This window comes from Lipophrys pholis (assembly GCF_963383615.2).
Source record: "Lipophrys pholis genome assembly, chromosome: 4".
NCBI lineage: Eukaryota > Metazoa > Chordata > Actinopteri > Blenniiformes > Blenniidae > Lipophrys > Lipophrys pholis.
This window is the reverse complement of record NC_137637.1, coordinates 32,348,265-32,372,513: the sequence shown is the minus strand read 5'-3', so window position 1 is coordinate 32,372,513 and position 24,249 is coordinate 32,348,265. Positions and strand designations below refer to the sequence as shown.

The following is a 24,249-nucleotide window of genomic DNA, read 5'->3' as shown; positions in this document are numbered from 1 at the left end:
TATATATATATATATATATATATATATATATATATATATATATATATATATATATATATATATATACTTTCTGTCTCTTCCTTTCCCCTCCAGTGCAGTGGGCTTGTCAGTTAATTATTTATAAATTAAGAAAATATTCTAAAAGTTTAATTTGGTCCTCTTGGAGGCTTGTATCTGCACGTTGTGTGGAAGAGAATACTTTTTTTTTAATTAGAGGTGAAATTTGATTCATTGTCATTCATTCAGTATATTGTTTGAATAAATATATAAAAAAAAAACTCAAACATCATGTTTTCCTCTTGTTGAAAACATGCTATATTTATGCAAGCTGCTTGTGTGACCAGTAATACCTACAAACTGCGCCTGATCAAGTCATATAATGCAATAATAGCAAGGAAATACCACTAATGGATCTTTGGGTAAACTAGAGTAGTCTTACAAGTCGCTGTTTCTAAAACAGGGCGTTTTTCTGGACTTCTTAAAAAAAGGCAAACATTGAGACAAAACCCACTTCTTGAGGAACTAGTACACCGCTGTAGTAGTAGTAGTAGTAGTAGTAGTAGTGGTTGTTGTTGATGTTGTTTGTCGTAGAAGTAGTAGAGGCATTAGGAGAGATATTATAAATACTGGTAGTAATTAAAAGAAATAATAACAATCTAGTAGAAGTAGTATTTTTGAATTTTGTGGTCTTTTTCAAAATTATTTTCAGAAACTACATCTCCCATGATGAGGAAGTAGTATATATTAGTAGCAGTAGTAGTAGTAGTAGTAGTAGTAATAGCTGTTAGTATAAGTAGAAACAGTAGTAGTATCAGTAGTATTTTGGTGTTCTTTTCCTTCATTAGGTCTGTGGTTTTGTCTTCCGGCTGGTGGCTTTAACTACATCTCCCGTCGTGCATTGCGCGGGGCGGACAGCAGCGCTTCCTTGTGAAGATGGCGGCTCCCTTGACTCTGCTGCTGGTGGTCGCTGTAACGATCCGGGCGGCTCTGTTCAGGTCCAGTCTGGCGGAGCTGATCGCGGATCGGGTGGAAGTCGTGTCTCCGATCAGCGCCTGGAAGAGGGGTAAGCGGGGCCGTGGCGGCGGCTGGGAGCGCTGGGTCTCTCCTCCTCTTCCTCATCTGCCTCCTCCTGCCGCTCCTCTGTCAAACTGGTTCAGCCGCCACAGCCTGCACCTGCTCTTCTCCTTTGAATCAGTTTTGTTGTAAACTAGGGCGTCTCTTTGTAATGTCTCATTCAGAGATCAAACCTGGAAACGTGTGGCCTCTTCACCCAACACATCCACTGTCACACCTGCACACGGATCCAGTACAAACAGACCCAACACTGTAAATGCTGTCAGCGTTAAGGCTGAATGCGAGGCTGTGCAGTGAACAAAGAACTCCTTTTATTATCGGTTTAATGTTTGCCATAGCAATCAAAGTGAGGAAAGTCACTTCAGACTGTGTTAAAAGCATCTGGAGTGGGTGTGTGTCTTATTAAAGCTGAGAAGCTTCCAATGTGGATTTCCCTGTTCAGTGATCTCTTCATGTGTTTGTTTGCAGTGGTTGAAGGTTTGGCTCTGCTTGATTTGGGAGTTTCGCCGTACTCTGGAGATGTTTTCCACGAGGTGAGAGATCGACTTATCAGCAACATTAAAGGGGTCGTATTATGTAAAATTCACTTTCTAAAGCAGTAATAATTGTCCCCATACCTGGAACGACGCCCCAGAAGTGAAGAAAGTCTGTCCTCTCTTTTTATTTTTATGTCCCTCAGTTTTATGAATGTGGACTGTGTACAAAGGAATGTGGGGAAACTCCCTGGAGAATCAAGAAGCAAAAAAACAACAATAAAAAACAGATGTTTTTAAATTTAAAAGAATCAGACTTTAGAGTTTTTACATGCTCAGTCTCATTTGTCCATTCTTTTTTTGTAAAATCTTTTCTTTTGGACTTATCCATTTGTAAATTCTTCATTTTCCTGAGCTAACTAAACGGTATGGTATGTAGTTTAGATATTAAACAAAGCACATGCGAGGAAATTGTAAATGTTTTAATATTTGTAGTCTGATGGTTTATATATATATTTTTTTAAAAGGGTTTGAAGTGGGACAGAAACATTTCCTCTGTGCTCTGTCCTCAGACTCCTCTCATCATTTACCTTTTCCACTTTGTGGTGGACTACGCAGAGGTCACATTCATGGTGAGTGTCCTGCGGGATTAAAAACAACCGGTGAAAGCTGGTAAAAACAAATCAACAGTGTTTGTTGTGTCCGTGCAGTTGGCGGACGTGATCACGGCTGTGGCGCTCTACATTGCAGTGAAAGACTACAACAAACAAGTGGTGAGAAAGTATTGAAATCCAGAGGAAATCCTCCTAATCAGCCAGCATTTGAATAATGTAGCCGGAGGGAACAGGCTCAGGAGTGTCAGCGTATTCAGTGTTTGTTCTTCCCTTGTCGGTGTTGTTTCAGTTCAGAAAGCAGAAGTTTGCCCTGGAGGCGGACAGATACCCCCTGGACTGTCTGGAGCTCATCAGAAGTCCCAAAGAAATGTACTACATCCCCCTGAAAGTGGCCATGTTGTACGTACCACCACCCACTGCTCTTATTCTCAGTCCTAGTCCCATACACATTCCCAGTCTTGTGTTTTAGGGGCCTTTCATATTGGGATAATCCGGGACTCGGTTCACTTGGGAGGGAGGGGAGCCGAGAATTTTCACCCCTTCACTTGGTTCGGTGACGTCACATTCACTTTAGGGACCACACCGCCTGGAAAATGTCACGCAAATACACCAGCTGCTGGTTTGGGGGCGCTGTCGCCGGAAATTAAACAACAACCAGAGAGGAAGTAAAGAAGAAACACGGCTCATTGATTGGTCCGGACCGAAACCGGAAGTCCCGCCGCTTTAGCCCGTGGTGGCTAGGCTAGTTAGCTCGTGGCTAATGGGTAGCCACAAACAACTGTGATCTGTAGTCTTCAGACCTGATATCTGAGTCTTCCTCACTACTCCACGTCTGGCCGCAAGATATTTTATAATAATTATTATTATTATTATTCAAAAATATTAACTTGTTGCTCAAATTCTGTTTTCAATTATTCTTCTAAAAAACCAAATATTACATACATATCATTTTCCTTCTCAAACATCATTATTAAGAACGGTGCATGATTCTTAGTTGACAACAAATCCAAAATTCTGCATATTTTAAGTTTGTCTTTTTAAATATTTTTTTCCTCATTGTGTGATTCTTTTTTTAAAATAGCACTAAAATATAACGGCATGACTATGAAATCATCAAATTATTATTATTATTATTATGTGAACTCCGTAGTATCTTATTGATATGATACCATTCTTATCAATAATGATAACTAATCATAACAACAACAATAATATTGATAATATCGTCATTATTTCAGACACAGCTGCCGGTGCTGAGCTTAACTTTTGAAGGTGTTTTAAACTCTGAGCTGTATTTTTTTTGTCTCCTTCCTCCTTCACAGTTATCTGCTCAACCCGTTCACCATCCTGTCCTGCGTGGCCAAGTCGACGTGCGGCCTGAACAACGCCGTCATCGCCCTCTTCATCCTCACCACCATTAAAGGTAGACTGAAGAGTTGAACTTGCAGTTCTGTGTGAGGCGGACGACGCTGGTTTCTGTCTTTATCCTCGGCAGCTCAGTCCACTCAGTAATTATTATTCTGAGGCGTTTTTCTGTTTCTCCCTCCATGTGAAGCCTGATTTTTATTTATTTAATTATTTTGGTGAAAATAAATGATTTTCTGACTGATATTATGATATTACACTGCTGATGGAGAGTTGGAATAAGTGCAGTGTGTTTCTTACGAGGATATGAACCACCAGCAAAGGTTCCAAACACAATCAAAAAGTCATTATTTATGAATAAAGTCAAAAATCAATGTTCTGTTTAGTCTTTTTCAGTATGTAAAGCTAAAAAAAATAAAAGAATGTGAGTAGGTAGGAAGCAGTACGACTCCACAGTCGTCAAAGGAGTCATTTAAGGACTCAACTTAGATGTGTGTGTGTGTGTATATATATATATATATATATATATTCTGAACTCATTTCTTCTTTTTTTTAAACTACCTTCTCTTTTTTTCTTCAGGAAACATGCTGCTGAGTGCCATCTTTCTGTGTTTGGCCACCTATCAGTCCATCTACCCGCTCACTCTGTGCGCTCCGGCGATGCTTTATCTCATGCAGGTTTGTACATTTAACAGAGAATTACTGTGCTGCTCAGAATCCAAGTGTTAAAGTGTGGAGGCACCAGTCGGCCTCTTCTTTCTACGTTTTGTCTGTGACCAGAAATAAACCATTCGTCACCTGACCGTCCCTCCGCAGCGGCAGTACATCCCGGTGAATTTCCGGCGGGCGAGCTTCTGGTGGTTCGTGGTGCAGTACCTCTTCATGTACCTGGGCAGCCTGTTCGTGCTGGTCGGCCTGTCCTTCTTCCTGCTGGGCTCCTGGGACTACCTGCCCTCAGTCTACGGCTTCATGTGAGTGCAGAGTCTTCACAACACGTTCAAACCCCACAGCCCTGGAAGAAAGCTGGAACCCCCTTTATTCCCATTGAAAAACTTTATCTCTCTGTTTAGATCCTTATCAATATTTATTTCTTTATTCAATTTCTCTTCTTAATCTCTCTTCTGTTCCTCTCATTTATAAATCTCATTTTATCCGTCAATATATTTCTAAATCTATCTAAAGTTTATCTCTATAGATCTGTTAATCGATCCATATTTATCTCGAAATGTTTTCAAATCTTGTAACTCATGTTGATCTTTAAATCTATAATTTCCTTCTTAGTGATCAGTCATTTCTCTCTTTAATTCAGAAACCTCTCTTTTTCTTTCTATTAATTTTTCTCCACCTCTAAATCTCTTTATCTATAGATACTAGATACATAGAAAATCTATGTCTGATTATCAATCTATATTTATTTCTGTCCATTTTTCCATTCATCCAAAACTATTGAATATATATATATACTGTAATTTGACTTTTTTTTGTTTTGTTTTTTTACAATTTGTCAAAACTGAATTACAGGTGGAAAAAATCATTGAAAACATGTTTTGTTGCTGATAAATGATTAAAGTAAATCAGAATGGCAATCTATATAACTGTAAAACTGAATATATTGGGCATCACAATTTCTCCAGATTGACTCAATATGGTAACGCTCCACCAGAGGGCGCTCTGCGACACTTTTGTTTTTTGGTCGTTTTTTTTTAATGGATTTAGTTTTTCTTATTTTTAAGAATTTAATTCAGGAAATAAAAGTTGCTTGTCTTTTCATTTCTTTCTTTATACTTTGTTTATTCTTGTATATATTTATCTATTGATTTGTATTTTTTAAAATTAATCAGTTTTTCTTGTTCAAATAGTTATTTATTCATTAATAACTAATTCATGTCTTCCCAAAATCTGCTCCAGCTTCTCTGATTTTTGTTTTTTAAATTATCATTATTATTTCTCTAAATTACTCCAAGAGCGAACAGAAAAGTTCTCTCGTTTTTCTTTCAATCTTATTAAAATGTTCAGTTAGATTTTGGCTCTGTGACTCATTCCAGATACAAAGAAAAGGTAAAAAAAAATTTTTTTAAAAGCCTGAAATATGTGGGGGGGTTGTTTTTCTGTTTTTTTATTTAGTTGTTAGCAGTGACATTTAATAAACCAGACTGTTGAAGAATAAAATTCACAGTCTTCCTCCTTCAAATCCAGATGCTGTGACAGTTTCTCCTCCTCTTCCTCCTCCTCCTCAGCCTCTCGGTTCCCGACCTCACGCCGAACATCGGCCTCTTCTGGTATTTCTTCGCCGAGATGTTCGAACATTTCCGCCTCTTCTTCCTCTGCGTCTTCCAGATCAACGTTTTCTTCTACACCGTCCCGCTGTCCATCAAACTGAAGTAAGCGTCGTCTTCAGTGTCTCGAGCTTCAAAACAGCTGAAACAAATAAAACGACTTTATTCTGTAAATCCACTAAAAAGGAACAAAGACTATTAGGAATGATGACACGATCTTAAACATTCAAAAGTCATAGTAATAATGTGTTTTACATTTTAAATCCTAAAACCTGGATCAATACAACAGTGTGTATAAATATATAGATAAATATTTAACTTTATGAGCTGGTAAATGTGTTTTTTTTTCTGGTGAAAAGTGGTTAAATCAGTTCTGCAGGGCTCTGAGAGGTCTCAAACCTGAGGTTGGGAAGTAGCTCTCTTTTTTTTTTTTTGTCATCAAATTTTTACTAAGCGTAGAAAAGTAAAATCATTCGTGCAGCAAAGTGACATCTTGACTGCTAAAGTATTCATTTCATCCACACAAGCAAACAAAACATTTAAATAAAGAAATGAGAACGAAATGCATTCTGAGGCGGGATGAAGGGATTGCTCAGGTTCTCTGAGCTCGGGTGGATGCGAACCGTCTCCGGCTGTAGGACGGCAGGTCTTTTTAACGGTGTCTGTCTGCAGGGACCACCCGGTGTTTCTGATCTTCATGCAGCTCGCGGTCATCTCCATCTTCAAGTCGTACCCCACCGTGGGAGACATCGCCCTCTACATGGCCTTCCTCCCCGTCTGGAGTCACCTGCACAGATGTGAGTGGAAGAGACGGAGTCTACGCGGAATATTTCAAATCCATTCAGCGATTCATGTTGCCCAAATCCATCATGAGAAAAAATCTAGACAACAATGAAGAGAGTGGACAGATCCAGACTGTGAGGCGGAGCAGTCGGAGGATAGTGAGTGAGGAAAGGACAGAAATGGAGCAACAAACAAGTGATAGTCACATAGTTATAGTGAGAAAGGAAAGAAGCTCAGTGAAGCGGTCTAAACCTAGAGCAGCTTCACTAGAAGATGCTCCCGGGAGGCTGGAACCAGCAGCTTGATTACATCGAAAACTCTTAAGCCGAACCTTCAATGTAGAGCCGGTGTCAGCCGCCCGAACCGAAGCTTTACATGACAATGTTTTCAAGTGGGGAAAAATAAAAATCTTTGTTTTGGGGGTCCGTTTACACGACAACGTTGCTCAGAGCCTCTGAGAATCCAGCTTTTTGAAAACGGCTCCCGAACTGGAACTTTCCGGAAACGGTCGGTTTCCATGTCGATGGTGGAAATGCTGCTACTCGTCACGCGCATCACGGCTGGAGCAGAGTTCTTCTGCACATGCTCAGTAGATGGACAGTGTTTCACCACGTGTCCTCCCATTGTTAATGTTTATAGCAGTCGGCAGCTCGGCCTGACACACGGTGTGTTTTCTTGTGTCAGTCCTGAGGAACATCTTCCTGGTGTCCTGCGTCCTGCTGGCCTGTTCGGCTCTCTTCCCCGTCCTCTGGCACCTCTGGATCTACGCCGGCAGCGCCAACTCCAACTTCTACTACGCCATCACTCTGCTCTTCAACGTGGCGCAGGCAAGTACTTACGTTTTCAAACTTTACAGTTGGGACTAATTGTGAACAAAATATTGACTGCTGTCTGTCGGCTCTGTGGCTCCGACTAGTGGAGAGCGGCTGCGTGACAGTTAAGCAGCCTTGTGAAGAAATGTATAAAACAGTAACCCGTAGTTCAGATTCCGACTAGCGACGTGGCGGGACAGCTACATGTTTAATCAAGTCATTGCACAAATTTGTGGGTGTCAGGAAAACTGCAATTTTTTGAAATCTGTTCCCCAAGATGGAACTTTTGGATAATTCTCCGTCACTGTGTGCGCGGACAAAAACACCCACAACTTTCTGGAAACGCCCGGGCTCCGTCTCCGTGTAGACGGCAGAAACTCTGCTTCAGCGCACCGCAGCTGTTGTCAATATGGACAATAACAATGTTGACGTTCACGTTAATAACAATCCAACGTGTGTGTGTGTGTGTGTGTGTGTGTGTGTGTGTGTGTGTGTGTGTGTGTGTGTGTGTGTGTGTGTGTGTGTGTGTGTGTGTGTGTGTGTGTGTGTGTGTGTGTGTGTGTGTGTGTGTGTGTGTGTGTGTGTGTGTGTGTGTGTGTGTGTGTGTGTGTGTGTGTGTGTGTGTGTGTGTGTGTGTGTGTGTGTCCCCATTACAAAAAGGGACATCGTTTTCAAACGGGTCCTCAAACCGACCAGCATCGTCAGATTTTTCTGGCGGAACCTCTCACCGGAGTCCCGCCGTTCGTGTCTCCTCAGATCCTGCTGGTGTCGGATTATTTCTACGCCTTTCTGCGGCGAGAGCACCACCTGACGTACGGACTGTACCTGAAGAGGAAGGACGGCTCGGAGGCCACGCTGGTGCTGAAATAGAAACAGACCGGGACACGCCAAACTGCCGGAGGTCTCCTCATCCTCCGAGGGAAACACAAACTGACGGGGGGATAACGGACGTTGATGAGCTGGTCCTCGGACCGGCGGGTGCGCGGTACGACGTCATGTGCAAACAACAGCGACGTGACAAACTGACCCGCGTGTGGGACGTAAACACGAGGCTCCGGCTCTTCTGGAGGTGCTCACGGCTCTCGCAAACCTCTAATGGTCGCTTTTGTTTTGAAGATTTGTTTCTTCCACTCGGTCGACCACTGCAGAGGAACTTTACCTTTTAAACACCAAAAGGTTCTAAAAAGCAAGAATGTGTGCTGATTTGATGACTCGTCATCCACACCTCCCTCACTCACTTCATTCTGTGTCCATCTGTCTTTATGGCTCGACAAACGAGAAGAAAACTTGGAAGAGCCTCTCGTTTCACCTCTTTTAAAGGTGCAAGTGTGCAAAATGTATGTAATGCCACCTTGTGCATTAGGTGGCAGTAGTGAGTCCTTTTAATCCTCAGTAACTATCAAAAGCTCCAGACTCTTCTGGTTCTTGGTCAGTCTGCTGGATAGCATGTGAACTTCACTCGCCACAACGCAGTGCCAGCGTGACTGTTTTCTTTTTATTAGGTCTTCTTTTTACAAAATATAACAACGTACTGTACCTTTAACGAACGAACTCCAGGTTATCAGTGCTGCATCTCAACCAAAAAACTGATATGTTGGACTAAAATAAGATAAAAAAAAATAAAAACACAGTAACGAGTGATATTTTTAACTGACAATTAACACAATTTACAGCTACTCAGAGAGAAAAGACAGTTTTTTGAATGACCCTAGTACTGGAGTTCAGGCTGTGAAGAGACGAGAAACACACTAAAAATCACCATCATGACGTTGGGCCAAACTCAAGGTGTATTTTTAACCATTCAGTGGATATTTAATGAAACGCTTCACCTCCTCTTATGTTCTCCTGGGAGAAACTGCAGAAAGGTCCCAATGCATGTGTATGCAAAATAAACATTTATTATAATTCACATTTAACCAAAATCATCTTAACTAGTTTGTAGTGTATTTGTAATTAACCCAGTAATACAATTTAAATTTCACAATTTTCACAAGTAAAAATGAAGAAACTAAAACGGATGAGTTCAAATTGAATATTTTGACCTTTTGCTGTGGGTTGCCAGTTTTCTTTTTATCTCTTGCAGCGCACTTTAGTCTGAGCAGAAGCATTATTGCTCCTCTAGTTGTTTCCTCCTACAGTAAATATCAGGCCTGCAACCTTTCATTTTATCTTATTCTTTCCAGCATATAGACGTTGGTATGAAGGAATCATAATATACAGAAGGATTTTGTTCAGTTTGATATTTCCCACAAGATTTAATCACATCAGTGTGAGTTTATCATTAACTGTGTGCTGATTGCAGCTGAGCAGGAAGTGCAGGAGGCTTTTCTTTTTTTTTTTACTGCTTCAGGGCTTCAGGGCTCGCTGACGCGACAAAGATTTCAAGTGAAATCTGAAACGAAAGTGCAACTTCAACTCAGCCGATGGTAAGATGAAGCGGTAAACTTAGTGGACACACAAAACAATCCACACCCGGATGCTGATGTACGAACAAATGATACAAGCTCAGATTGTGTGTTTTCCCTTTATTACCACATCTTCTGAAACTATTTTTCCTCCTTCATCTTTTATTCCTGAAATCTGTTGGCTCGTAATGAAGACGTTCACTGGGAGCAGCTGCCTTCAGCAGGAGATGTTTAACAGCAGCCACACAAGTTTCTCTGCAGTAACTCAACCAAAAACCTTAAATATTTCATTTCATAACATAAAGCCAACTTCTTACTTTTAAAAAAAAAAAAAATGTTTTTTGTCAAAGTCCCAAAATAAAAAGGTTTTGTTTTTCACATCTTGAAAGAATCAAGTTTATAAATGTAAAACTCATTTTCATAAAATTTAAAGATATATACTTTTCATGATCTACTTTCATCAATAATATAAATCTGTTTTTATTTGTGTGTGAAAAAATTACTGACGTTTATTTATTTGCTGCACTGAGAACTTTTTCAGAGAGATTAAAGTTTTTTTTCTTTATTATTTGAGGGTTTTTTTCAGGCGTTTTGATTCCGTTCTGTACTCATGAATGTCTGTCGGATTATAACTGAGGCTTTGAAACGTTTGACGCTTCGTGTGATGAACGAGTCAACATGTCAAAAGTGTGGATCATTAACCCCCGGAGGTGTGGGTTTGGACTCATCTAAGGTCCAGTTGACGTGACGATTCTAATAAAATCTCTTTGTTATGCGTTTTCGTGTTTACAGGGCGGTGTTCTGAAAATGATGTCTGTTTATATGGAAACTTATGACTCGCCAAAAACATGCAGACTAAAGTGCGCCCCTGCTGGTCAAACAATTATATTGCAGTCAATGTCTTCGGCTCCTGGCCGTATGTTTGACACCCCTGATGTACAAGGTTTGAATCAACAGTGTCAAAAAAAAGGAGCATGAAGCGAAACGGGTGAATTGAGATATCAGGTTCATTGATGTTCAGAGAATTGCAGACAGTCAACATATGAAGGGAACAAACCAGAGAGCGCCACAGACATAAAGTCATGGACGGGACCGGGTCTGTTGAAGGAAGAAGAGTCCAAGATCCACATCAGTGCTTCTACTGAGTTAAAGATTTCCAGTTTTATCTTTCTCGCCCTGTAATTAGGGATCATGTGACTCTTGGAACTCCCAGAGGGTTTTTAATGCGTCATATCAATGAATAGTTTCACTCTCGCAGCACTGCGCTCAAGTTTGACCTCCAGCACAGAGGAGTTACAGCTCCACTGGATTTAAGCTCAGAAACTCTTCAACCTGCGGCTGATTAAAACTCCACAGTTTGTAGTGAGTATAACTCCGAAGGATTTTTCCTCTGTTTCACTCTGAGACAAAATGTCTCGCCAGGCAGAACCAGATCTGTCGTGTCCTGTCTGCCATGAGATCTTCACAGAACCCGTCGTCCTGCACTGCAGCCACAGCTTCTGTAAAGACTGTCTGCAGACCTGGTGGAGGGAGAAACCTGTACAGCAGTGTCCAGTCTGTAAGAAGTTATCTTCTTTGGATGATCCACCGAGAAACTTGGCATTAAGGAACCTGTGTCAGACCTTCTTATCGGAGAAGCAGCAGAGAGTTTCTGAACCTGTCTGCAGTCTGCACTCTGAGAAACTCAAACTCTTCTGTCTGGATCATCAGGAGCTGGTTTGTCTCGTCTGCAGAGACTCAAAAACACACAACAACCACAGGATCAGGCCCGTTGATGAAGCTGCAGAAGATCACAGAGAGGAACTCCGGAGGTTACTGAAACCTCTGCAGGAGAAACTGAAGCTCTTTAAACAAGTTAAGGTGAAGTTTGATCAAACTGCAGGTCACATTAAAGTCCAGGCCCAAAACACAAAGCGGCAGATTAGTGAAGAGTTTCAGAGGCTTCATCACTTTCTGGAAGAGGAGGAGGAGGTCAGGCTGGCCGCTCTGAGGGAGGAAGAGGAGCAGAAGAGTCAGACGATGAAGGAGGAGATTGAGGCTCTGAGCAGAGAGATATCAGCTCTGTCAGAAACCATCACATCCTCAGAGGAGAAGCTGAGAGCTGAAGACATCTCATTCCTGCACAGCTACAAGGCTGCAGTGGAAACGGTGCAGCGGCGCCCCCTGCTGGAGGAGCCACAGCTGCGCTCAGGAGCTCTCATAGATGTGGCCAAACATCTGGGAAACCTGAGCTTCAACATCTGGGAGCAGATGAAGGAGAAGGTCTCCTACAGTCCTGTGATTCTGGATCCAAACACGGCTCATCTGGATCTCGTCGTCTGTGAAGATCTGACGGCTGTGAGAGGAGGAGAGAGACAGAAGCTTCCAGATAATCCAGAGAGATTTCAACATCACGACATCGTCCTCGGGTCTGAGGGCTTCAGCTCAGGGACTCACTGCTGGGATGTTGATGTGAAGAATAATAATTGCTGGGGCATCGGTGTGAGGATAACGAAATACGGTTGTCCTTCATACAGTGAAATATATTTCAATGGTGGAAAATACACAGCGGTCTACGAAATAGATGAAAAGTCAGATCTCACTTTATGGCAATTGAGACGGGTTATACAGCACTCAAAGTTTCCAGTGGAGATCACTGTGAAGAAGAAGCTGCAGAGGGTCAGAGTTCATCTGGACTGTGACAACAGGAAGCTGTCGTTCTTTGATCCTGATAGCAACTCACACATTTACACCTTTGAAGGAGAAACCAATGAAATGTTTCCTTACATTCACACCTCGGATCAACAACCAGTGAAGATCTTACCAGTCAGCGTCTTTACAGCAGTGGAAAGGCTCACAGTCCCTCCATCATATTCTAAGTTGTTTTCCTGAAGCAGGTAAAGAGTCTGTTATTCATATTTTCATTCATATTTTCAAGTCATGCAATGTTTTATTAAAACTTCTCCTCCGATCCCAAACAGCTCCTCCTGCCTTGCCGCGTCTTGACCTTCGACCTCCGTGACCTGCCAGCAGTCCTGAGCTCCACCTCGGTGAACATCAGAGCCACGCTGGCCTGACGCTGGACTGATGCTGGTTGAAGCTCGATCCCACAGCAGAGAGTGAGCCGGCTGAGAAAACCTCCTCACTTTATGTCTCATATCACTCGTTTTGATCAAATCTAAGAAGTTCATGATTAACAAGTGATTCTACTTTTTCTTTTTTTTTTAAAGTTCTTTGACTCTTAAATTCACAGTTTTTTTCATTTTTATGGGGTTAAAGTGATGTGATTCTGTCGCGTTAAAAGACAAACTAGTAATTTTGGGTGAAGGAGTTTTTCAGGTGTTTGTGTTTATGTTGTACAGAAAAGAGGACAAACAGGAAACGTGAGGCGAGACAGAACGAGGAACGACACTTAAGTCTTGATCCAAACCTGAAACACCAGATTGTAAAATACAAGAGATTTTTTTTTTTTTTTTAATCATTTAAATACAAAGTATGAAATAGTAAATTTCTGTATGTTTAAAGAGTCTATGTATAAGTTCACCAGACAGATAGAGACAATTGTTTGAGACGTGTACACATTAGTTTTACTTTCACTTTTTTTGTTTGATTTGTTGTTTCGGGTGTAAATCTGCCGGCTGGGTTTAAATAAAAGATGATAAGATTACTCACAATCTTTACCCAAGTACAAGTACAGTTTCTTAAGAAGGAAATCAAACTTTGGTAGAAGTGGAAATACTGATTTAACTACTTTACTCAAATAAAGAAAGTATTCACAGTTCTTTTTTTGCTTTTTCACTTTTTTGCTCTCTCTCTCTCTCTCTCTCTCTCTCTCTCTCTCTGACACACACACACACACACACACACACACACACACACACACACACACACACACACACACACACACACACACACACACACACACACACACACACAGTAATTAACATTCAGATTAATTAAACATACAAACCGATGCTTACTCAGTTTTTATCAGCTTGTTATAAACACTTGTTATTACGAAGCTACTTGCACTTTCAAGTTAAAAAAGAAGACTTATTTTGTTTACTGAGTTGTTCTGTATTAGACAAACCAAGTTATCAGTAATAGTTCATGTTTTTTTAACATTTAGAAAAGCGCACACAATCTTAGTCTTATTAATCTCATTAAAATTGTGATTGCTGCTTTTATTGCTGCTTGCATGAGATAATTTTAAGTACTTCTTATTTGGATGAATCAAGTTTATTATCAGTGTAATGCAAGTACTTAAAAGGGAGCAGTAATCATAAGCTACCACAAAGCACTACTCAGCTCAGAATATCAATTAATATTGACTAAATCATTTTTGAGCACTGTTAGAATGATCAAGTTATCATCATTTGGAGCAGTTTAGATAACCTTAAAAACAAATATGGTCTTTCTTACATCAACACATGACATAAATAAATTCATGTTTTGTGGTTGTAACTCTTTTAAATCAAGTTGTTGGAGCACGACAAGTTTCTAGATTAATTCATTTTAACACAACTCGATTGTGATGAGTTGCTGTAACGAATCTTTTCTGCTTACCAGCAGGGACATGGGGCGAAGTGGTGAATACATTAAAAACTTTAGAGCACTTTAGGGTCATCAACGCCATTAAAATGTGGTTGTTTTTTATTCTAATGAATAACGTAACACATTATTTTATTAAACAAGTTGAAGTGACTCAGTAGATTTAAGTCACATCCAATCAGGGTAAATATGTTAGATTAACACTTATATTTAAGTGGCAGTAACACCAATGAAGCATATTGACACGACATATTTACATGCTATGAAATAGCTTCTTGCTCAAACAAGACATTTTAATTTGGTATAAATATTTTCTATAGCAGATGGTGGGTAGCCTCACAACCGACAACACAAGGGAGGAGCGAGCAGAACTCTGATTTGAGAAATGATTAATCCCGCCGGCCGACTGATGACACACAGCAGACATACTGGTTTGACATGAATGTTCCTCATTCTTTTCACATGTGAGCATCAGAGTTCACAACCAGGGATTTGCTCACAGAGGCAAAGAAACACTAAAGGGAATACGACCACTCATTTCTTGTCTGAGCGGGATTTTGGAGAAGGAATTTATTGCTGAATTTTTGAGACAAAATGTCTCGCCAGGCAGAACCAGATCTGTCGTGTCCTGTCTGCCATGAGATCTTCACAGAACCCGTCGTCCTGCACTGCAGCCACAGCTTCTGTAAAGACTGCCTGCAGACCTGGTGGAGGGAGAAACCTGTACAGCAGTGTCCAGTCTGTAAGAAGTTATCTTCTTTGGATGATCCACCGAGAAACTTGGCATTAAGGAACCTGTGTGAGACCTTCTTATCGGAGAAGCAGCAGAGAGTTTCTGAACCTGTCTGCAGTCTGCACTCTGAGAAACTCAAACTCTTCTGTCTGGATCATCAGGAGCTGGTTTGTCTCGTCTGCAGAGACTCAAAAACACACAACAACCACAGGATCAGGCCCGTTGATGAAGCTGCAGAAGATCACAGAGAGGAACTCCGGCAGTCCCTGAAACCTCTGCAGGAGAAACTGAAGCTCTTCAAACAAGTTAAGGTGAAGTTTGATCAAACTGCAGGTCACATTAAAGTCCAGGCCAAAAACACAAAGCGGCAGATTAGTGAAGAGTTTCAGAGGCTTCGTCACTTTCTGGAAGAGGAAGAGAAGGCCAGGCTGGCCGCTCTGAGGGAGGAAGAGGAGCAGAAGAGTCAGACGATGAAGGAGGAGATTGAGGCTCTGAGCAGAGAGATATCAGCTCTGTCAGAAACCATCACATCCTCAGAGGAGAAGCTGAGAGCTGAAGACATCTCATTCCTGCACAGCTACAAGGCTGCAGTGGAAACGGTGCAGCGGCGCCCCCTGCTGGAGGAGCCACAGCTGCGCTCAGGAGCTCTCATAGATGTGGCCAAACATCTGGGAAACCTGAGCTTCAACATCTGGGAGCAGATGAAGGAGAAGGTCTCCTACAGTCCTGTGATTCTGGATCCAAACACGGCTCATCTGGATCTCGTCGTCTGTGAAGATCTGACGGCTGTGAGAGGAGGAGAGAGACAGAAGCTTCCAGATAATCCAGAGAGATTTCAACATCACGGCATCGTCCTCGGGTCTGAGGGCTTCAGCTCAGGGACTCACTGCTGGTGTGTGGAGGTCGGAGACAACCTGTCCTGGGACGTCGGCGTGGTGGAGCAGTCCGTTGACAGAAGGGGAGAAATAGAGAGCGGGTGCTGGGAGATCGGTCTGAGTGACGGAGAATACTCAGCCGTTTCCCCGCCGCTTCCAAACGAGCCGATCCGCGTGAAGCAGAAGCTGAAGCGGGTCGGGGTCCGTCTGGACTGGGAGAAAGGGAAGCTGTCCTTCTCCAACGCCGATACCAACAAACACATTCACACCTTCGCACACAACTTCACCGAGAAGCTGTTTCCTTTCCTTTTCTCCAAAAGTGAAGAACCGGTGAGGATCTTACCTGCGACCGCGTCTGTGACCACGTGAGGATTCTAAACACTCGTTAACCAGCAGGAAACAAAGGCTCTGCTCTCCTGGGGTTTTGACCTTTGACCTCAGAGTTACAGCAGCTGGTTGGATGAGTGTTTCACTTGGTGTGAAGCAGAACTCAGTGTGATAAAGACCAAGGAGCTGGTGGTGAACAAACCGTTCTTCATGTGTTTTGAAGAGGCCGAGGTCCTTCAACATCTGTGGCACTATACTGACGGTCTGGTGACGAGTGCTTTCCTCTATATCTCCATATTGATCGTGAACTCCTCCTTGTAAATACAGCTTGGGTTTGTCTATTCATTTATTTCTTCAATGTTTACAACAGTCACTTCTTAGCCAATAAGGATTAATAAAGTATTTCTAATCTATTTCAGAAGACTCAAGTTACAATGATGAAGGCGGTTTTATCGTTTCAAAAAAAAAATAAAAAAACAGTGTTGAGTTATACTAAATACACTTTTTGCTTTAGCGGTGGTTTTACAAAATAGCAAGATTGTTTTTAAGGTACATAAAGTGAGACAAAGCAGGAGGCATTTTTGTATTAAAATTCACGTGTTCGTTAACGGCGAATGATTGTATTAGCATCAGTTTAGAAAATATAATAAGCGATATTTTGCATGTTTTTATTTCCGAGACGCCAGCGGCGTGTTTCACTAGAAGACATCCACTAATTTGAGAAACTGGATTATGAACGTTCATGACTTAAATAAAATGCTGCTACTCATCATGCGCACCGCGGCCGTGGTAAAAGTTTTTCTGCACATGCTCAGTAGATGGAGGATAAGAAAAAAAAGTTTCCTCTGGAGCGTCACGACTCCCAGTATGTTTTCATTACAGAAACAAACAGCACCCACTAGTGGCCAAACATGCCAACGGCGTTTCTGCGGTTGCCGTGGAAACGGACATCGATTTCAAAATGTGTAAACGAAAAACTTCTGAAATGAAAATGCAAACACGGGGCGTTCTCTCTTGAAACGTTGAAAACGGGGCCTAAATCAACGATGGTTCTGTTTGAACGTTTTTATCCACCTGGAAAAAGGTAATTAAGGGAAAAAAAAAAGGACACATATTGCAAATATAGTCAGTAGATTATATTATATCTTTTTTTTTTTCTTCCCCCAAATAGACTTCATGACAAGACTTCATTCATCAAACAATTACAGTTGTGAATATTGTTCATCACAAACTGCATGACAACCGTAAAAACCACCGAGGTCTGCACCGACAGATTCAGCAAAAACGTCTCGTCGTTTCAACGAATCAGGGTTCAAACCGTTTTTCCCCACATTTTCCCCCCCGGTTTGTTATTTCATATGACTGCTGTTGAAATCACACGTGGTTTAACTCAAAAACAGTGTAAACACATTAATAAGTGCAGTTTGTTTTAAAGCATCCGGGTTGCACCAACTAGTTGACCTTAATACGTTACATGAAACATTTTGATTCCTCCTTTATGTTTGATCCATTAATTTATCCTCCAGGTGGCGCCGTTTCAGCTGCAGAGGGGCATCCCTGTGCTGGCGGCACCACCTTGAGTTGAGAGATTCAAAGGTCAGAGCTACACATATTAGAGCCAACGTTGATCCGGGGTTGCTATTTCAAATCCTGCTACATTTTGTTCGCCGAGCAGTAACTTGTTCTGGTATCGAGGCCGACGGCTTTCATGATTAAAAAAAAAAAAAAAACAAAGAAACTCACATTAACTCCAAAAGAAGCTGGACTAATTTCACCATCACGATCAAATCTTAAGAGGCGATGTGTGCCACGATGCTCTACATTCATGTGTACACCAGCGCGGCTCTTCATGTCAACATTCGGATTTCTTTGAAGGCGTTTCCGAGCTGCAGAAGCTCTAACCGGGTCACTTTAAGTGCTATTCTTCATTTTTAACGTCTGTTCCCTGAAGCGGTTCCAGTTAGTGTGAATGCATAGTGGATCTAAACACCTTTTCTCAGCCCGACCCCCACAACGCAGTCCGCCGCCGCCGCCGCCGTCAGGTGGGAGCGTCTGACCTCGTCCTGACTCACAAAGCCTACGGTCCGATTGTGACTGGGGGAAAGATGCAGCCAGGCAGGGCGAAAACGAGTCCAAATGAACCGAAAACAAAGAAAAGAAGCCAGTTCCTCCTCCTCCTCTTCCTCCCCCTCTGGCACAGTTTTGGTGTTTTTGTCGAGTTGCTGTGAAAAAAAAAAAAAAACGCCTCCCAGCTTCTTCTCTTTTCTCCGCGACGCTACATGATGATCCGCGGCTCCGGGACCGACTCGTTGATGGATTTGTGAGGCAGCACGTTGGCCCCGTTCAGGTAAAGCTCATCGTTCACGATCACGTCTTCGCCCAACACCGTCACGTTCTCCATACGCACCTGACGACAGAGAAACCAACGGCATCAATCAAACCACCGCTGCAGCATTCAAGGCTTCCAGGAAGAGCGCGAGGAATAAATGACGCAAAAAAAAAAAAAAAAGCAATGATGAGAGTCGCAAGGCAAATCTTTCACAATAATCCAGGTAGAGAGAATCTAATATATTACAAGAGATCTTAACTTTCCAACCTGATGACATCATGGCGGGGGGATAGAAATGTGTTGTGATTCGACTGGTTCTTCAACTAGAGTGAAACACGAGTCCGCTGCGTTGCCTCCACTCACCCACTGGCCCACCGATGAGCTCCATCCCACGATGCAGCTCTCCAGCCAGGAGTGGGATCGAACCCTGGACCCCTTCAGCACCGTGCAGCGTTTTATCCTCACCCCGTCCTCCACCACCACGCCAGCTCCGATGGTCACGTTGGGACCGATGGTGCAGTTCTCTCCGATCTGAGCTGTGGGATCCTACAGGGGGAGGAAGAGACCATCATCATCGTCATCGTACCTTACATTAGCTTCAACATCCGTCACACCATCAGCATCTTCCTCATCCTCATTGTCCGTCACAACATCATCATCATCTGCATGCATGACATCATTTACATCATCAATCTTCAGCAGATTATCATCTTCCTCGTCCTCATGTACAACATAATCTGCCTCTTCATCTTCATAATCCTTCACAACGGTATCATCTTCCTCACCCTCGACATTCTCTACATTACCAGTCATCTTCCTCCTTCTCATGCACAACATAATCTTCCTCATCATCATAAAAAAAAAAACAACATATTTCTCATCATCTTCCTCAACATCATCACCCTCAATGTCCTTCATCTTCCTCATCACCCTCAATGTCCTTCACATCATCATCATCTTCCTCCTCCTCCTCCTCCTCCTCCTCCTCCTCACCACCAGGACGTTGCCGAGGAAACCGGGCCCCGTGTGCAGCTTGTCAGGAGCCTGTTGTCTCAGGGACTGGAGGTACATGCACATCCCAGTCAGGAAGTCTTTAGGCTGCCCGATGTCCATCCAGAACCCTGCACGCACACACACACACACACACTGTAAGAAGTTTGTTACCATGGAAACGAGCAGCAGGGCGGCTCCTGGACTACAGGACAGGAAGCTTTAGCTGCTCAGCTACACTCGCAGAGAGGAACGAGGATCTAGAGATGCACCAGAAGCAGATCTCTCCTACGTGTACAAAACTGTTTAAATTCATCTATTTCTTGTTTGTGTTTATTTTCCGAGTCGGTGCTTCTCTACAAACGCTTTCCTCTCCAGGACTACGTGAGTTTTCAGGTGTGAAGAAAAGCCCGACCACTTACGTCTGGTGGCGCTGCGAGCTGCAGAAACCAGAGGAAGCACACGAGTCAAGCTCACGACAACAAGTCGCTCCGTCACCACGGCGATAGTCCATCGACTCTTTAGTTTAGTCGCGTACGATTTGATGTTATTGGGGCCAGATCAGTAAAGTAGAACAGAATAAGCTCTAAATACAAACAACTCCAAAATGTTCCAGTAGCTTTAGTGCATATATTCATCCCGAAACATTCTATTTAATGTCCGTTATGTAAAATGTTTTATTTTCACATCGTGTGACCTTCAAGCAGAAGCTATTTGGCTACTGAAATATCTCCAAGTATCTCCAAGACCCCGTTTACTCGACGAGTTTCGTGTTTACAACATTTTTGAAAAAACGGTTTCCGTTTACACGGCAACGGCAGAAACGCTGAAATGCATTTCTGTTCTTAATATCTTTACTGAAGTACCGTACACTTTGTAAAGTGGTTTCTGATCAGTGCTTCATCAGTAAACGTGCTCCAACATGTTTGACATTACGGAACTCCGGCGTGCTTTAACAGTCGACGGTGAAGGAGGAAATGGCTGCTGGACTTTTGGAGAGAATTGATTTCCTGTTCGTGCCTGATGCAGGATTTGAAGAGAACTGAAGACAGGAGCTGAAGACATGACGATAGTATCATGAAGTTGGAGATCATCACATGAAGTGATGGCGGTAGTTACCCTGCAGCTCCATGGCGTACAGATGGCCCTCCTCTGCCATGATGGGAAATACCTCTTTCTCTATGGACGTCGGTCTGAGCTGCACACAAACATCGACAGAAATAAACGTGCAGCCGTTTCACTCTTGCTCACACACAACTGCGCTCCTTGTTAAGGACTCACCTGGATCCTGCCGAGCATGCTGGGATTGAAGATGTATATGCCTGCGTTGATCTTGTTGGAGACGAAGACCTGCGGCTTCTCCACGAAGCGATGGATCTGCCCGCTGTCCGTCTCGAACACCACCACGCCGTACTTGGACGGCTCCTCCACCCGCGTCACCTGCACACCGTCACTCATTCAGCACTTCAGGGGTGAAGCAGGAGGCTCGCGGGCCAAAACAGGCACGTCAGATGATGTGTGTGTGTGTGTGTGTTCCTCACCACGATGGTTCCCTCCTTCCCGTGTTGATGGTGGAACTGCAGCAGGTCTTTGAAGGGAAAGTCACAGATGACGTCTGAGTTGAGGACGAAGAACGGCTCACTGTCGACGCTCAGCAGCTCTCGGGCCAACGCCAGCGGACCGGCTGTGTGTGAGTACGTACACACACACACACACACACACACACACACACACACACACACACACACACACACACACACACACACACACACACACACACACACACACACACACACACACACACACACACACACACACACACACACACACACACACACACACACACACACACACACACACACACACACACACACACACACACACACACACACACACACACACTAAATGAAGGAAGTCTTGCTTAGCCTTGAATTTTTAGACCCTTTTGTTTCTCTATGGGATGTTTTCTTCCATCTCTTCTGTTTGGTTTAGTCTGAAGAGGAGAAACTCACCGGTTCCCAGCGGCTCCTTCTCATGAGAAAGAGAGATACGAATCCCCAGCTGTGGACAAAACACAGAAAGATCTCAGGAGGCTTCAAACTCCAGAGCTTCTCTTTACATTTCTGCTGCACCTTGTGGTTTGATGTGTCATTGTGGTCGTTTGTGGGACATCGTCGTAGCTTTATGTGTCAATCTGTGGTTACTTTGTGGTTGTATTTGCATTTTTGGAGTTTATTCACATTTACTTTGACAATGATATTTTGGCTGTGTGATTTTTCTCTGTGTTGTTTCGGAAGTTTTTCTATATTTCCTGTGTCCTTCTAAAATACAACCTGAGTCAGTTCATTGGTCCATGTTTAGAGAGGGCTGTGAATGAGGCCCAAGGCCGGAACAACACGAGTGTGTATCTGGTGTGTGCGTGTAATGTTGTTGTACATACTCGTTGCTCCTGGACTCTCATCTCTCTCTCCAGCAGCTCTGACATGTAGCTCACAGCCAGAACCACATGGTCTACCCCGGCCTGCAAACACACACAAAAACAAAACACAAACTGTCAAAAAAAACTTAAAAATAATAAAGAAAACTAAAAAACCCACATACAAACATCAGCCTCCTTTCTGTCATCCTCACCTTCACCAGCGCCTCCACCTGGTGCAGCAGGATGGGCTTATTGCAGAACTCCACCAGCGGCTTGGGGACGCTCAGTGTGAGCGGACGCAGCCGGGTGCCGTACCCCCCCACCAGGATCAAAGCCTTCATGCCTCCGCCGTTAGCAACAGTCACCAGAGTGAACGCAGCGCATCAATAAGGAGACGTCTTCCAACCTGCACAGGAGAGGAGAGTCGATGAAAATTATCGCTTGATTAAAGTCACTAAATCAAAAAAAAAGATCTTTAGATCTTTTATTCAAACAGAGAAAGAACAGTGAACATCATTTTCGAGGGACCAAACGGAGGCCTTGACGCTTTACATGTTGTCAAAATGAGTTTTTCACAAGTTAAATAAGCCCAAAGTAGGACACTTTCTAGACTTTGGACCAGACCTGGAAATGTGCCCAGAGCCTTCATTTTGAAGTGATGTGCCTTTAGTGGAGGAATCCATCAGCGTTTCCTTTCATTTGGTCAAATCAAGAACCACTACTTTAAAGAGATTGATAAAAAATTAAATAAGAAACTGGACTGCAAACACACACAAACACGCTAATTTTTCATGTGACCCTTGGGGGCAGTGGCGGTCAAGAGCAACAAAATTTCCCAAACACAATTCTGCATCTCGGTTTAGTTTTCTACATCGAACATTGTTTAAAATAGAGTCGCCTTGAGTCACACCAGTGTAAAAACCTCCCTCACTGTACTACAACTTGAGTCTGGTAAATGTGGCGTTGACAGCCTCGTGTTCAACAAACAATCTGGCACTGAACACCACAAAAACTGAAGCAGATCAGGAGGCACAGATTTGATCCAGCCGGCCTCTACATCAATGGGGAGTGTGAGGAGAGGGGCTAAACATCCAGGTTCCTTGGTGTCCTCATCTCTGCTGATCTCTCCTGAACATACGACATCACAGCTGTAACCAGGAAGGCCCAGCAGAGGCAAAACGTCCTGACGGTCTTCAGGAAGAACAACCTGGCCACAAAAGTGCTGCTGACTTTCTACCACTCGATTTCATTGTGTATCATATATATACACACACACACACACACACACAAATATATACACTCTGTTCTAAAAGTGGAAGCGATTTGAGGAGCCACCTAATAGACATGATTGTACTGCAGTCACGAGAAGTTGGATGATTATTGAACTTGGATCAGCTTTTAAACTGAGGATCATGAGACTTCATTCATAAAGCCTCTCTCGTGAGTTGTTGGTGTACTTAGTCATCAAATCAACTCACATCCGAAGATTTCAGTAAAAATAATAAGGAGGGCTAATTGGTGTCCCTAACAGACAAAATGGTGACTTTATGAGTGAAATGTTTCGGTAATAATAGATCTGGGGGTCAAAAACAAACAGAAACTCAGCCGACTGTTTGATTTTACTGGATTAGCTCGTGCTAGCTACACCAGCTAACAGACTAAATCTGAACCAGGCAGCGAAACAATAATAAATTCTAATAAAGCAGAATTACGTCTCTGGGGCCTTTTCGGTGTGTGTCTGTGTGTGTGAGATTTAAAAAAAAATTTGGTTAAAACTTACAGACGAGCAGCTTTTGTGAATGACTGAAACTCTCCGGGGTGACACGTAACGTCCAAATATTTGGCTTCCGGTGCAGCCCAACTTTTCAAAACAAGAGCCGAGAGTCAATAGAAAACAGAAAACAAAAAATGAATTGAACACGTCGATCACTTACACTGCTTCAAAAGCAAGACATTTGCCTCCTTGGGATTTTCGGGGGATAACAAGACACACTAATCCTAGGGGAGGAGAGAAAATATACAAAAACGTTGTTTAACTCAACGTCATGATCACAATATTCCATTTTTTGTAAAGTTTGAATTTTGTGAAAATCACTCAGTGGTAGAAATAAGTAACATGACCAAAAGAGAAAATTAGATGTCTGCATTTCCAGAAGAAAATGCAAGTGTCAATGTTGATGGCTGAATAAAGTTTGATCGACCTTGATCTCAGAATCTCCGTTGCTGCGTGGCGCCAAGATCAAT

At 42.7% G+C, this 24,249-nt stretch overlaps 3 protein-coding genes across 3 annotated transcripts; 2 read left to right on the top strand and 1 right to left on the bottom strand.

The window, feature by feature from the left end:
- Window positions 1-910: 910 nt before the first annotated feature.
- Window positions 911-10,575, top strand: pigu (phosphatidylinositol glycan anchor biosynthesis, class U). The gene is made up of 12 exons (XM_080461973.1): window positions 911-1,063; window positions 1,543-1,607; window positions 2,120-2,179; window positions 2,258-2,320; window positions 2,451-2,560; window positions 3,484-3,584; window positions 4,107-4,204; window positions 4,343-4,497; window positions 5,764-5,907; window positions 6,475-6,599; window positions 7,270-7,412; window positions 8,154-10,575. The coding sequence occupies exons 1-12, from the start codon at window positions 934-936 to the stop codon at window positions 8,265-8,267; spliced, it is 1,308 nt and encodes a 435-aa protein (XP_080318099.1). The 5' UTR covers window positions 911-933; the 3' UTR covers window positions 8,268-10,575.
- A 637-nt stretch (window positions 10,576-11,212) lies between these two features.
- On the top strand, window positions 11,213-16,604 carry LOC308108325 (E3 ubiquitin-protein ligase TRIM69-like; the record flags this gene model as incomplete). The annotated part of the gene is made up of 3 exons (XM_080461156.1): window positions 11,213-12,640; window positions 12,763-12,799; window positions 14,922-16,604. The coding sequence occupies 3 exons, from the start codon at window positions 11,213-11,215 to the stop codon at window positions 16,307-16,309; spliced, it is 2,853 nt and encodes a 950-aa protein (XP_080317282.1). The 3' UTR covers window positions 16,310-16,604.
- gmppb (GDP-mannose pyrophosphorylase B) lies at window positions 16,598-23,864 on the bottom strand. Its single transcript, XM_080461974.1, has 10 exons — window positions 23,786-23,864; window positions 22,218-22,411; window positions 22,027-22,107; window positions 21,599-21,647; window positions 21,128-21,270; window positions 20,868-21,026; window positions 20,706-20,784; window positions 19,590-19,717; window positions 18,960-19,142; window positions 16,598-18,674 (listed from the first exon to the last, which is right to left on the bottom strand). The coding sequence occupies exons 2-10, from the start codon at window positions 22,344-22,346 to the stop codon at window positions 18,543-18,545; spliced, it is 1,083 nt and encodes a 360-aa protein (XP_080318100.1). The 5' UTR covers window positions 22,347-22,411; window positions 23,786-23,864; the 3' UTR covers window positions 16,598-18,542.
- Window positions 23,865-24,249: the final 385 nt, after the last annotated feature.